This window comes from Bubalus kerabau, chromosome 4 (assembly GCF_029407905.1).
Source record: "Bubalus kerabau isolate K-KA32 ecotype Philippines breed swamp buffalo chromosome 4, PCC_UOA_SB_1v2, whole genome shotgun sequence".
Lineage (NCBI taxonomy): Eukaryota > Metazoa > Chordata > Mammalia > Artiodactyla > Bovidae > Bubalus > Bubalus kerabau.
The window spans coordinates 53,699,859-53,715,811 of NC_073627.1; the positions used below are offsets into that span (position 1 = coordinate 53,699,859).

The 15,953-nt window shown below is 37.3% G+C and overlaps 1 protein-coding gene across 6 annotated transcripts in view; it reads right to left on the bottom strand.

Annotated features, from left to right (window-relative positions):
- The window catches only part of VMP1 (vacuole membrane protein 1), a 130,163-nt gene that overhangs the window by 20,665 nt on the left and 93,545 nt on the right, over nt 1–15,953 (bottom strand). For all 6 annotated transcript variants that reach the window (XM_055577461.1, XM_055577458.1, XM_055577459.1 and 3 more), the window contains 3 exons: nt 15,831–15,911; nt 11,881–11,997; nt 4,856–4,917 (listed from right to left, as the gene is read on the bottom strand). In XM_055577461.1, the coding sequence (XP_055433436.1) occupies nt 4,856–4,917; nt 11,881–11,997; nt 15,831–15,911 (260 nt within the window). The remainder of the gene's footprint in view (nt 1–4,855; nt 4,918–11,880; nt 11,998–15,830; nt 15,912–15,953) is intronic.

Below are 15,953 nucleotides of genomic sequence, written 5' to 3' on the forward strand. Positions count from 1 at the left end.
GTTCTCCTTTCCTTTTTTTTTTAATTAATTAATTTATTTTAATTGTCTCCTTTCCTTTTCTGAAATAAACTGCTAAGCTATTTATTATGGTATAAAATAAGAGATTTAGGTCTACTAAAAATTCATTCTCCTGGTTTAAGTTAATTTTCAGTTGAGGCTTGGGGATATTATTTATTAATTATCACCTGAACCCTTGTATAGCATTTCCTACTTCAAAATATAGGAAAACAAACCATGTCAAGCTTAACTGGAGAATTAAATTAAAAGATAAAAGTTATTACAAAGATGATAAAGATACCCATTCAGTTCAGTTCAGTTCAGTTGCTCAGTCCGACTCTTTGCGACCCCATGAATCGCAGCACGCCAGGCCTCCCTGTCCATCACCAACTCCCAGAGTTCACCCAGACTCATGTCCATCGAGTCGGTGATGCCATCCAGCCATCTCATCCTCTGTCATCCCCTTCTCCTCCTGCCCTCAATCCCTCCCTGCAGCAGGGTCTTTTCCAGTGAGTCCACTCTTCGCATGAGGTGGCCAAAGCATTGGAGTATCAGCCTCAGCGTCAGTCCTTCCAATGAACACCCAGGACTGGTCTCCTTTAGGATGGTCTGGTTGGATCTCCTTGCAGTCCAAGGGACTCTCAAGAGTCTTCTCCAACACCACAGTTCAAAAGCATCAATTCTTCGGTGCTCAGCTTTCTTCACAGTCCAACTCTCACATCCATACATGACCACTGGAAAAACCATAGCCTTGACTAGATGGACCTTTGTTGGCAAAGTAATATCTCTGCTTTTTAATATGCTATCTAGGTTGGTCGTAACTTCCCTTTCAAGGAGTGAGTGTCTTTTAATTTCATGGCTGCAATCACCATCTGCAGTGATTTTGGAGCCCCCAAAAATAAAGTCTACACTGTTTCCACTGTTTCCCCATCTCTTTCCCATGAAGTGATGAGACCAGATGTCATGACATGATCTTAGTTTTCTGAATGTTGAGCTTTAAGCCAACTTTTTCACTCTCCTCTTTCACTTTCATCAAGAGGCTTTTTAGTTCCTCTTCACTTTCTGCCATAAGGGTGGTGTCATCTGCATATCTGAGGTTATTGATATTTCTCCCGGCAATCTTGATTCCAGCTCATGCCTCTTCCAGACCAGCGTTTCTCATGATGTACTCTGCATATAAGTTAAATAAGCAGGGTGACAATATACAGCCTTGACATACTCCTTTTCCTATTTGGAACCAGTCTGTTGTTCCATGTCCAGTTCTAACTGTTGCTTCCTGACCTGTATATAGGTTTCTCAAGAGGCAGGTCAGGTGGTCTGGTAGTCCCATCTCTTTCAGAATTTGAAGCAGGGCAAAGGCTAATAGAGTTTTGCCAAGAGAATGTGCTGGTCATAGCAAACACCCTCTTCCAACAACACAAGAGAAGACTCTACACATGCACATCACCAGATGGTCAACACCAAAATCAGACTGATTATATTCTTTGCAGCCAAAGATGGAGATGCTCTATACAGTCAGCAAAAACAAGACTGGGAGCGATTGTGGCTCAGATCATGAACTCTTTATTGCCAAATTTAGACTTAGATTGAAGAAAGTAGGGAAAACCATTAGACCACTCAGGTATGACCTAAATCAAATCCCTTATGATTATACAGTGGAAGCGAGAAATAGATTTAAGGGACTACCTCTGATAGACAGAGTGCTGGATGAACTATGGACGGAGGTTCGTGACACTGTACAGGAGACAGGGATCAAGACCATCCCCATGGAAAAGATACCCTGTAGCATCTGGTAATAAAGAATTATTATACTGCTAGGTCTAATTGTTTATACTGCTTAATATTTTATCTGGAAAACAAGTTGATGGATAATCCCTGTAGATAGTGCTGGGGGGAAGGGGAAATGATGATATCAGGATATTCCAACATGTGTCCTGCAAATAGTTTTTAAAATATGATACATGCAAAACCAAACCAAACTACCACCCATTCCAGTAGGTCTTGAATATCTCAGAATAACTTTATGTAAAATCATCTTTAAGAGGAATCACTGGAATTATTATTATTTTTTAGGGGCTGTGCTAGAGGAGACAGTCAAGGGGAGGGACTACTGATTTTGAAAAATATAAGGAATAAGAAATTGTTACTTTAGTATGTTGGTCTAGCTTAAAAATACTTTTATGGCTATTTACTGTAACTTTATTTTTTGACTGCACTTAATGGGATCTTAGTTCCCTGACCAGGGATCAAATCTGTGCCTCCTGCATTGGAAGTACAGGCTTAACCACTGGGTCCCCAGGGAAATCTCATATTGCTATTTATTATAGATAAGTAATGTAACTTCTTAGAAACTCCAAAGGCTGAGGAAACAGAAGAATCTGGGCTATACAAATCATTTGATAATTCCTACTGGCCAGATCTTTATTTGGACACCACGTGTTCATTTATTCACCAGATATTTATCAAGAACCTGCTATGTGTCAATCAAGATGCCAGGTGCTGTGGACACAACAGCAGACAAAAATAAGCATGGCCTCGGCCATTAAGAAGCTTACAGGTTAGTTGCAAAAGGACAGTAACCATACACCCTTCAAACATGAATGTAAAAACGCAACTGTCGGTGCGTGCACTACATACTGCTAAGAGGCCCCTAGGAAAAAGGGTAATTGTGACCCAGTCAAGGAAGATGCTTTTGTGAAGATAATAGCTGAAATCTAAAGGATATTATCTGGGCGAGTAGTTCTCAGAGGGATTGGTGGTGACAGCAGCAGCTTACTACTTGTCAGGGAACATGTGACGATGTCTGGGGACCTTTTTGATTGTCACAACCGGCAGATACTAGTGGCATCCAGTGCGTAGAGGACAAGGGTGCAGCTAAATACCTTACAATGCGCAGGGCAGTCCCCACACCTGGCCTAACATCTCAACAGTGTCAAGGTTGAGAAACCCTGAACAGGGCAAAGGGAAAAACACAAGCAAAGACCAGTTGTGGGAGACTCAAGCAGAGAAAAGTACAGGGGATAGATCATTCAGGGCTACAGAGACCATGGTAAGGAGTTTTAGCTTTACCTTAAGAATGAAGGGGAAAAACAACAAGGAACTATATGAATATCCTGTGATAAACCATAATGGAAAATACAATGTCAATCAACTATACTTCAATTAAAAATTTTTTTTGAAAAAAAAATGAAGGGGAAAAAAAATGAAGGCTTTCAAGAAAAGGAAGAACCAGGGAGTGAAGACAGTGGTGGTCACAAGGTCAGACATGATGTTTAAAAGGTTACTAACTGCAGTACGGCAGATAGACTGGAAGGAAATGAAACTGGCTGTGTGTGTTTGAGATAGGTAGCTAACGTAACTTCTTAGAAACTCTAAAGGGTGGGGAACAGAAGGTACTAGTGGTGAGGATGTAGAAGTAGCTGGAAAACTTCCTTCTGTAAATGTTCAGTATGAAAAGAGGAGAAAGAATGAATGTTCTGTGCTGCATGCAGTCGTTCCTGCGTGTGGGTTGGTGTGGCAGTCCTGTATGTTCTTCAGAATTCTCTCAAGGTGGCACAATAATCTCTACGAAAGGATGTCATCTTCATATTTCAAAAAAGGGACAAGAATATTCCTTCTTTCTTTTTGAATGTGACATACTGTGACTTAAAAACCACTTTATAAGTAAGAATTCAGGCAACAAAAAACTGGAGTAATTAAAATTTAATTTACAAAACATAATCTATATTTCTAATCAGAAGTATAGGAAGTAATAAAATCAATGGTTGACTCCACTGAGTATATTCTCAAGAATATGTTTTTCCTCAATTGCTATATTAATACCTAAGCAGAAAATTTTAAGAACTGTTTTATCATAGAACATACCATACACAGAAAAGAGCAAGTAATATGCAATGAATGGCCCAAAGAATAATAAAACTAGTATTTATGAACTCACTATCAAGTGGCAAGTTTTCAAGAGCAAAATTTTTCATAAAGTTTTTTTTTAATAAAAGGTTTTAGGACAAAAATTTGTGTTAAACTACATAAAGGACACTTCAATTTACACATTTTAAACACAGTTTAACACTTTCCCACCAACCCACCATAGGACATTTATGCTATTAAATGAAAAGAAAACCTCTCACTCACAAACACTCAATTCAAAAAAAAATCATATATTGGAAAAAAAGGGCTCATTTACTATCTGGCAGGATTCACATTCAAGTTGACATTAATTTGATTAACCAAACAGTCCTTTCCATACTGTTTTATCAAAGTCAAGTCCAAAAGTTTGTGACACTGTCATTTAAAGCATATGTTAAAACTGCTGTTACTCATTTAGACATACAAATAAAAGCTTCGGATAGCCTTTTAAAACGGCCTAATTTTTTTCTAATGAAGTAATAGATTCATAACACATATTTTGATATCTTATCAAGCCTTACTTAATGAAATGTTAATATTTTATGTAGGATTATATACAAATGAAATACAACTGTGTATCTGGCATCCAATTTTGGCTGAAAGTCATAGCATTGTACCAAAGCACCGTTAAACTCTTAACGATATACACATGTCTTGTACTAAAGAGAATTTCGTATTTCTTTGGAGAGGCAAGTCTCAAACTGCAAAGCTTCTTTTAAATCAAGAATGATATGACTTGATACATGTTTGGCTCAGAATTAAGGATAATCTGAGCTTCATCACTCCCTACTGTAAGAGGTTTATCTTCAATTTAACTAATAATGGGGCAAAATATTTTTCCTACTCAAAAAATAAAGAGCTATCACAAAAATTCTATACCAATAATTCTTTTTTATACCTCTCCTCTCATTCAAATCATGATGATAGTGTTAGTCCTTAAAGAATTACTCACCCAATGAAAGCCACCATCTGCTCCACTATGTGTTTGCTGAATGTTACGATAACGAAGATTTTCTGTAAAGAAAATGCCAGTTAAAATAAATATTTCTCTTATTATCAAAAAAACCAATATAAACTCACAATTCTGATAACAGTCTAAAAAGGTAACCATGCTGCTGCTGCTGCTAACTGCAATTTAAAAAGCTCTTAAAAAACAAAACCAAACACCATTTGACAAATGCTACCTACTTTGTATTTTAAAGATGTTTTTCCTTAAGCACAGTTCTCATCTTGCCAGGATACATGACCATGTCTGAGGGAAAAATATGAGTCACGAAACCCAAGGCTGGGTGCATGATCCACATGTTCTACGTGTTTTAGAATGGAGTATACAACTGAGGTCATGGGTTCCCGTATGGCCTCCATCACTGAAATTAAAGTTGATCAGTTTGATGACCGGTGTCTGGGCTAAATCTAATCCAGAGGATCTTCCATATCCTTTATGGACAGTTTTTACAAAAGAACTTGAATAGTCAAAGCAATCTTGAGAAAGAATATGAGCTAGACAAATCAAGCTCCCTGACTTCAGACTACACTGCAAAGATACAGTAATCAAGATGGTATGGTACTGCGACAAAAACAGAAATACAGATCAATGGAAGAGGACAGAAAGACCAGAGATAAACCTCACACACCTAGGTCACCTTGTCCTTAACAAAGATGAAAGAATATACAATGGACAACAGAGCTTCTTCAATAAATGGTGCTGGGAAGACTGGACAGCCACAGCTAAAAGGATGAAATTAGAACACTCCCTAACACCATTCAAAAAATAAACTAAAAGTACGTTAAAGAGCTAAATGTAAGGCCAGATACTAAAACTCTTAGAGGAAAACAGACAGAACACTCTGACATAAATAGCAGCAAGATCCTTCTTGACCTCCTAGGGTAATGAAAACAAAATTAAACAAATGGGACCTAATTAAACCTAAAAAGCTCTTGCACAGCAAAGGAAACCATAAACAAGACGAAAGGACAACTCTCAGAATGGGAGAAAATACCTGCAAAGGAAGCAACTGACAAAGGATTAATCTCCAAAATATACAAGCTCATGCAGCTCAATATCAAAACCACAAACAACCCAATAAAAAAATGGGTGGGAGACCTAAACAAACATTTCTCCAAAGAAGACATACAGATGACCAACAAATACCTGAAAAGATGCTCAACACAGCTCATTATTAGAGAAATGCAAATCGAACCACAATGAGGTATCACTTCACACCTGTCAGAATGGCCACTGTCAAAAAAAAATCTACAAACAATAAATGCTGGAGAGGATGTAGAGAAAAGGGAACCCTCTTGCACTATTGGTGGAAATGTAAATTAATACAATCACTATGGAGAACAGTATAGAGGTTTCTTAAAAAACTAAAAACTACCAAATGACCCAGTAATCCCACTACAGGGCATATAAACTGAGAAAACCATAATTCAAAGAGACACATGTAGCCCAACGCTCACTGCAGCACTATTTACAATAGCCAGGACATGGAATCAACCTAAAAGTCCATCGACAGATGAATGGATAAAGAGGATGTGGTACATATATACAATGGATTATTACTCAGCCAACAAATACAGTATACTAATGCACATCTATGGCATCCAGAAAAATGGTACTGATGAACCTATCTGCAGGGTGGGACTAGAGACACAGATGTAGAGAAGAGACTTGTGGACACACCAAGGAGCAGGAGCGGGCGGGATGAACTGGGAGAGTAGCGCTGACGTGTACACACTACCGCGTGTAACACAGATAGCTAGCGGGAGGCTGCTGCACAGCACAGCGAGCTCGGCTCTGCGCTCTGTGACGACCTAGAGGAGTGGGGCAGGGAGGTGGGTGGGAAGGAGGCTCAAGAGGGAGGGGATACCTGTATTCTTATGGCTGATTCGCACTACTGTAGAGCAGAAGCTAACAAAACACTGTAAAGCAATTATACGCCAATTTAAAAAAAAGTATCACTGAAAGTTTCATTCTCAGATCCCGAATAAGCTTGGATTTTCAGGCTGAGGGTACAAGCAAAGATATCAACAAGTTTTTGGGAATCTTTATCAGATCTGGGGAATTTTCTGTTTGCTGTTACTGAGGTATTCTTCACTAATTAAGATACTGATTCCTTACTTAACTCATAAAGAAAGATGCCTTTAGGCTTACAGGTAGCAAATATTTTCAACTCAGCAAATATTACAAAAAGTACTTACTATGGATAATGTAAGCATTAATAAGACTTTCATGGAACACAAAGATGGGAAGAATACTTCTTTAATATGCTGAAGAAATTTACCAGTTTTCCGATATATAGTATAAAGACGATTAAGTACAAAAAATAATACGTATAAGGATAAACTGTAAAGGCCTCAGCAGTAAAAAGTGTATTACAGAAGTTCACAGAAAGAAAGAAAAGGTCACATAAGTACAACTAATTTGAGATTCTAGAAAATGATATTAAAATTTAGCTTTAAAGGACTGATAATAATTCTCTGAATTGTTGTTGAGGTTTCGTTACTAAGTGATGTCTGACTCTTTTGCTACCCCATGGACTGTAGCCCGCCAGGTTCCTCTGTCCATGGGATTTCCCAGGTGGGACTACTAGAGTAGGTTGCCATTTCCTTCTCCAGGGGATCTTCCTGAGCCAGAAATCAAACCCGCATCTCCTGCATTGGCAGGTGGGTTCTCTACCACTGAGTCACCTGGGAAGTCCAATTCTCTGAATAAATATGAGTAATTCTAAATTCTTTTAATTCCTAAAAACAAACTCTCCAGTGCTTTGTTACTGTGCATTAAATAATAACTATAGCCTGTATTACTAAATGGGAGGGAAGTGAAATTAAATAACATCGTGTTAGCCATCCACTGTGCATCTCACGAAAGTGGTTAATTCAGACTAAAGCTTGTTATTTCAGGTAGAAGATCAATCAGGCAATGATATTTTCTTAATCACTGTCCTAGGGTTAACAAAGACACTGACAGCTGCACAGTTGGATAGGTGAGAAAGAAAGAAGGCTAGAAAAATAAGTTCATAGTCCTTTTTGGTATTTGTTTAGGTATCTATCGGAGAAGGCAATGGCACCCCACTCCAGTACTCTTGCTTAGAGAATCCCATGGGCAGGGGAGCCTGGTAGGCTGCAGTCCACAGGGTTGTGAAGAGTCAGACACAACTGAGCTACTTCACTTTCACTTTTCACTTTCATGCATTGGAGAAGGAAATGGCAACCCACTCGTGTTCTTGCCTGGAGAATCCCAGGGACGGGGGAGCCTGGTGGGCTGCCGTCTATGGGGTCGCATAGAGTTGGACACGACTGAAGCGACTTAGCAGTAGCAGTAGGTATCTATTGGTATCTATTGGGTTTCCCTGGTGGCTCAGCTGGTAAAGAATCCTCCTGCAATGTAGGAGACCTGGGTTTGATCCCTGGGTTAGGAAGATCCCCTGGCGAAGGGAACAGCTACCCACTCCAGTATTCTGGCCTGGAGAATTCCATGGACTGTATAGTCCAGGGGTCACAAAAAGTCGCACACAACTGAGCAACTTTCACTTCACTTAGGTATCTATTAATGTGAAAAAGATATTTCTTATCTTATGAAAAAAGTAAGCACATATAGATATCAAACAGTTACAAGATGGATGATGATTTATAAACAATCCTATACAAATGGTGTATGAAGATTATGAAGCTAATAAGACAATTAGTGTAGATCATTTATGAGAAAAGCATTAATATATGGGACTCTTCTAAGTATCCATACTAAAAGCCAGTTACTCAGAGCTATAGATCTTTTACTAAAAAACAGAGCTAATGATTTGCCTCTCAGTGACTGCACCACGTGTTTTCCCTACCATCATTTCCTAACATTCAAAATAAGCCAATGCCAGGATAATTGCACAATTTCATTTCTTGAAAACAAAACAAGACTTTCTTTTTATATATAACAGTTTGAAAATTCACTGTGCTGGGCAAGACACTTAAGAACATATGTCTCAGAACATTTAAGAACATATGTCTCAGAATCATCTGAATGGGGATTCTACCAAATAATAAAAAAAAGGCACAGATCCCCAAAGAGCCCAATCAACCATGTGTACAAAGAAAACAAGGGTAGAGTAGAAAAATAAAAAAAAAAGATATGAGTGTAGGGAACTAATGGCACCAACAGAACAAAGAAGAAACTATACAATATCTGCAAAAGAAGATTCCTCCAGATTCTGGAAAGAAGAATCATAGGCTGAATCATATATTAAATATTTACTGAGTGCTAACTACATGCCAGATGCTATTCTAGGCACTAGAATACCTTGGAGAGCCAAGAAACAAAAAACTGTCCTCACGGAGCTTATATTTCAGTATGTGTGCATTTGGTGGTAGGGAGAAAGTTGAGAGGCAATAAAGAATACACATGGTAAATAAATTATATGGTACATGAAATATTATATAAGCTTGTTGACTTCTTCCTTTCTTCATCATTTAGGAGAACAGAAATATTTCTAAGGCACTGTATACAGGCACAGGAATTGAACTTGTCCAGTAGAAAGAGAAATCCTTAATTAACATTATTAGGTGAGTTGATTTCTTTTAGGGGATGTTTAACAGATAGCAAGATATAAATAAAAGTAACAATATATATCAAGGGAAGTTGTACAGTTTAAACTGAGGAAAAAAGAGAAGAGGACCAGAAGAGTTTATTATCAGATTACAGAAAAGTCTGTGTGTAGTGTGTCTGCCCTATTGTTTTAGAAATACTCGTAACGTTTATATTACTCACTAATACTGCTTACCCAAGGAATGAGAAATGTTTGTGGTCCTGAGCTACTTCTGGATGCACATCAAGTGACATGCCTTTAGAAAGTATGTCTCTCTGATACAACGGAACACAACAAACATATCCCGTGGTCTCAGTTTAGTGAAGGAACTCAGATTTTTTTCCTTTCAGAAACACAGATGGATTTTAGCCTTCTTTCTTTGCTTCCACATAGATACGGGGAATGAATGAGCTTTGACTTTAGAGTTTGGTTTGAATTCTAGGCCCTCCGATCTATGAAATGTGGATAATAACCACATCACAGGATTGTTCTGAGATAACCAATGCAAACTGCTTGGCATAGGTCCTGACAAATAACAGGCCTTAAACATTTCAGTTTTTGAGATCATATAAATAAATTACAGTAAGGCAATGCAAAAGAGTGCAAAGAACAATGAAGTTGAAGCCGAAAGACTCAGGTTCAAATTCCAGCTGTTACTTACTCTTTTAGGCACCTACTTCCCTTCTCTAAGTTTGATAATTACAAAATGGGAGTAGTAATTTCTCTATCCCAGGATTATAAGAATTAAATCAGATGGCATACATTAAGTACTTTAGAGTGTGAAGCACTATATTAAAAAATTAAGCATTATTATTATGACTTGAAAAAAAACTAAGAATGTTAAAAACTCTATAACTATAGGGTACTTTTAGCATAATATATTTTACTGTATTTTATAGAAAGTCAGTATAATTCATAAAGCAGAATATATAAAGTTTATGGATTCCTAGAGAAGTTGCTATTATAAAGGGAATGAAAAGAATCTGTTATCGTTCCTTAAGTATTAACACTCTCAAAGGACTTCAAAAAGTGAAATGATTATTAGAAAAATCCTATTACAGTGTTTTAAATCTTTACCAAATAACTAGCATTCCAGTATTTAAAAACCCATCGTCTTGAACAACACACTTACTTAATATAAGTAGGAGAAACTATATTCCTTGAAGGAGAAAAAATAAAGTCTTGAAATTTTAAGAGATTATCATGGCAGGATTAGAAGACAAGCTCAATAAACTCATCCTAAACACCAAAATCTAATATTAGAAACTGGGCAGGCAGAAGCAGCTAAAGTTTTCCTTTTTTAAAAAAAAAATAATAACAACTTATTTATCTCTTTGGCTGCCTCAGGTCTTGGCTGTGGCACATGGGATCTTCATCGTGGTGCACAAACTCTCTAGTTGCAGTGTGTAGGCTTCCTTGGCCCCTGACTGGGGACTGAACCTACTCCCCCTGCATGGCCAGGTGGATTCTTAACCATTGGACCACCAGTGAAGTCCCTCAAGTCTTCCTTTTTATTCTTCTCTTCTAAGAACTGTAGGTAGAGAGGTGGTGAGTAGAAACTTGGGGGATAGATGTCCTTTCAATTATTATGGAATCAGACCAGGGTTGAAGACATTACTCACTGTTTTTGCCTTTCCTCTGGTGAATGCTTCCTTGCAAGCCTCATTAATTAAGACAATCTTTTCCATGTTAACTCTATTTCATTCCAGTAGGATTTGCCTTTTATACTACTCCTATCAACTCATATCAAAGTCTTAGAAGCATATATTCATTTCCTCTCATTTAAGTCCTTGGTCTCTTTTCTCTGCTCTAGTACACACCCACACTGCCTCCAACCCAACACCTCCCCCACATCCTTATCCTAAAGATTATGTTAAGAGTGGCTTTGAGACTAGCAGATTCTCACTTCTCTAACCAAAACCCACATCTCTTCGCCTCCTCAGGGCCCACTTTCTTCTCCATTCTCCACACTAACACCTGGCTGGTATTTTGTAAAGGATATCGGTGCCTTGAGAGGAAGTGTTATATATAGAATATGTGAAAGAAAAGCAGAATTAATGAAAGAGAATACTTCCTCAGCTCATGATGAGTTTTTGTTTGGTAAAAGTCTTGGATTAAAAGTTTCAGAAGGCAAAAGTGAAATAACGATAGAGAGAAAGGAAGGGACAAAAGAAAAAAAGAAGGAAAGCAATAAAACAAGGAGGAATAATTTTCCAACAGAAGAAGGGAAAACTGCCCCCAGTAATCTTCAGTGATGTTCTGTGTCTGAATACCAATCCACCAAGGAGCAGAACTCAAAATCCTAACAATTTGTCTTGCAAAGAGCAAGGGGAATATGTTTTCAGTGCCTTTTAATAGGTTCATCATCATTGAGCAGGGAGTCAAAGGGTATAATTACCTGGATATGCATTTTAATTATTGCTTTTCCAATCAGGGTTGCACCAAAGAAAGTCCAAAAAGGTACAAGAAAGTGTCCACATGTTATTCCAGCCAGATCAAACAAAGGATTTGGAATCTATTCAAAAGAGAAAAAATAAAATGAAACATCCATATATAATCCAAAAAACAGTTTAATTTTACTACCTACAGGTGTGTGGAATTATGCATTAATCCTTGTCTACCACTGCAAAGAGAGGTATGGATTCCCTGATCAGTGCTAGACTGTCTGGAATTTAATCCCATTCGGTAGATACTTGACCATTTGACAGCAGTGAGGTATAAATGAAGAAAAAGCCTCAAGATTATTTCAGTAGTTATTAGGGTCCTAAAATCTTTGGCTTGAAATAAGATTATCTGGAAAGTGCTCTACTCTATAGAAAACGTTCTTGTAAATTCACAAATACATTTACAGGTGGGATGTGCTTTCATTTTTCAACATAAAAAAATTAATTATTTGTATTTTACTTTATGACAGTCCAAGGCCACAGGGCCATGTGATTTATTCTAGGAAAAAATCAAGTGTGGAAACACAAGAGCACAAATACAGATGTTGTGAATACTCAGTCCCAGACAAAGAAGTGATTCACAACAAATACTTTTCCTGAATATTCCCACATTTCAAGAATGCTAAAAGACAATTTCATGCAAAAATGCAAAGAAACCACAAGCTGTTTTTGAGCACTTCATCCATTCTTCTGCCAAAGAAGTACTCTTGTCCTTGAGTCTGTTGGTGGAACCATTTATAAGCTAATTAATTTATATAATTTCATGTTTGTACTTCCAAAGAAAAGCCCAGTTGTTTAAAAGATATTTGTCACGTATGTTCTTTTAAAAACAATGCCATAACTAACTCAGAATTCAAGTATTCTTTTATTAATAATACTCAAATTCAATAATATAATTTTTCTTATCCAAATTTAAATGCTTTCTGTAATTTCATGTCTTACAACCATTTAATAATTGTATCACTTCCACATCCTTACAACCGTCATTTCTTTTATTTCCTCATATGACTCTCACAACTCTATGATTTAAAATTTTAATAGATTCCCTTTATTATCAGGCTCTACCTCATACTGAAATGGAAATTAAAGTATACAAGATATGCAAATCAGAGTGGATAAAAATTAGAAGTTGTATGTTTGATACTCTCAGAAGAGAATAATCACTGTTTGTTTTTACAAAGGCATGTTATTTACTTTTTTCAATTGTTAACCTAATACACAGAAAGGAAGATTAGAATAAAAAGAACTATTATGTAGCTTTGAGATTTTCCCTCAGCTAGCTTTATCTTAGTTTAAATGTTAACAACAAAATTACTAATTAATAAACTTCTCCTTACCTTACTCTTTACTTACCTCACCTTAAATAAAGTATATATACTTTTAATACTTTAATATATATATATTAATTTCCTAGAGGGTCAGATCTATTCATCTATGTTAAAAATTGACTCTTCCTAGTCAAAAATAAAGAAGATTGGCTAGCATAGAAAGTGGAATTTTAGCAGGGAAGACACAGGTATAGGTGAATGCCAAACAATAAATATTTTTTGCTTCAATAAATCGAAGATACTTGTATTTTCCCCAGGAATGAGGAAAGCTAACTCTTACTGAATTGTTATGTGCTTTTCTAGGATTTTTATATCAACTCAATTTCCAAAACAATGTTATATGATATGATATCCATTTTATAGATAAGAAAAGTGAGACAGACAGGTAAAGCAATTTGTTCATTATCGGTGGCGGCAGAGCAGGCTTTCAACCCAAGCAACATGGCTCCCACACTATTCTCTTAGCTTCTGAACTAAGCACATTATCACCGTTTAGGCCTCTCAGCTTAATCCTACACTGCTGGGTTTCCATAGTACCTTTCACTTAGCACCGTCTCCCTCACTAGATTTCAGGATCCTTGAGAAAAGGAAATACAGCTTTCACTTCTTCGTCCAAGCACTCAGGGGTTGATTCAAAGCTGATGAATAACAGTAAAAAATGGATGGGCACTGTGACAATTCACATATATTATCTTAAATCCTTATGGCGTCGCAAAGAGTTGGACATGACTGAGTGACTGAACTGACTAAATCCTCACATCAGTAATGAGTGTCTTGATGCTCTATTTTAAAACTTAGAAATGTGAAAGTCGCCTAGTCGTGTCTGACTCTTTGCGACCCCATGGAATTCTTCAGGCCAGAACACTGGAGTGGGTAGCCTTTCTCTTTTCCAGGGGATCTTCCCAACCCAGGGGAAGACCCCTGGGATCGAGCCCAGGTCTCCCGCATTGCAGGCGGATTCTTTACCAGCTGAGCCACAAGGGAAGCCCAAGAATACTGGAGCGGGTAGCCTATCCCTTCTCTAGCAGATCTTTCCAACCCAGGAATCAAACTGGGGTCTCCTGCATTACAGGTGGATTCTTTACCAACTGAGCTATCAGGGAAGTCCCCAAATTAGAAAATTAGGGCTCAAAGAGAGTAAACTGACTGAAATTACATAGCTAAGAGGAAAATCTGGTTTAAGAACCTAAGTAAGCCTGACTCCAAAACCAGTTCTCATCTCACTGCATCACACTGCAACATACCTATACACTGCTCAAATATTTGTCAATATTATGATAAAGAGCTTCTCCAATAAAAAGAAAAGTTAGAAGATGAAAATTTCAAGTACTGCCAGGGTTAAAAGACAGTACTAGAAGCACGTGTACATTTTAGACTGCTCTAGAATGTTGATCGCTTGCTGCTGCTCTTCAGTTGTATCATGCCTGGTTCTCTGCGACCCCACAGAGGTGGCGTGCCAGGCTCCTTTGTGTTGTCCTCCACTGTCTCCTGGAGTTTGCTCAAATTCACGTCCATTGAGTAAGTGATGCTATCTAACCATCTCGTTCTCTGCCTCTCCCTTCTCCTTTTGCCTTCAAGCTTTCCCAGCATCAGGGTCTTTTCCAGTGACTCGGCTCTTCGCATCAGGTGGCCAAAGTATTGGAGCTTCACCAACAGTCCTTCCAATGAATATTTAGGGTTGATTTCCTGTAAATTTCGGCACCAAATGTCTTCCCTTTTTGGGTATGTACTTTGCTATGGTGGGAAAGAGTTTACTCAGGTATATTCATATTCTAATATATAATGGGTAAAGAAACTATGTGCCAGCAGGTAACAATCTTCTGAATTTTACTTATAGTTGCAACTTTTATCATATTAACTAGGTGCATCTAGTTATTCTGGCCAAATCTACCACTGAACTATCAAGAATTTTGTACAAACTACCAAAGAAAACTTAGATCAAAATGCTTCATTTCAAATATATCTGTTTCTATTATATTAGAAAAGGACCAGGATAAACATCAACTCAAGAAGGATTGTCAATTTCACAAATTTGCAATTTGAGACATTAAGTTTTGTTTTTATTTTTAAGTTTCTTGTGTGAGACACAAATAGTATGACACAAATAGTTTAGTTCACTGTGGCCACAGATGCCCTTAATCTTGCCACAGATGTTTCAACTACCAAGCTAGGTATTACAGTCACTTAAGGAGGTTTTATATGAATTCTTCCTTATAACTATATGCCTGAGGCTTTGGAAAAGGAGTACCTGTCTATAACTCTGAAAAGAATGAAGTCATTGTTATTTGTTTAAATGTACTTCATTATATATTCTTTATGGGAAGGATGGATTTTGTCTCTTTTTTCTTATTGAATCAAGCCATTTAGGTTTGAAGTCATCATGGCAGGATGAAATGCTTACAAGTCAGTAAATAAGATAGAAACCTAACCAACAGAAAATAGCTCATTTGATGAGTAAGATGAATGATTAATAAAATTACATACTCATTAAAAGTGATAACTTTTTTTAAATTCATACACTTTAAAAACAAATTGAATCAAAATATAAATCCACCATTTAAATACAATTTACTTACTGAAGCACAGGCCAAAATTCCAAAAAATCCAACCTTCTGTACTAGATTTTGAACTGCCAGTTTAGCCCGGGAGGCGAAATCCTGTATAAAAGGAGGATATCAAAACATTAATAATCCCCTCAG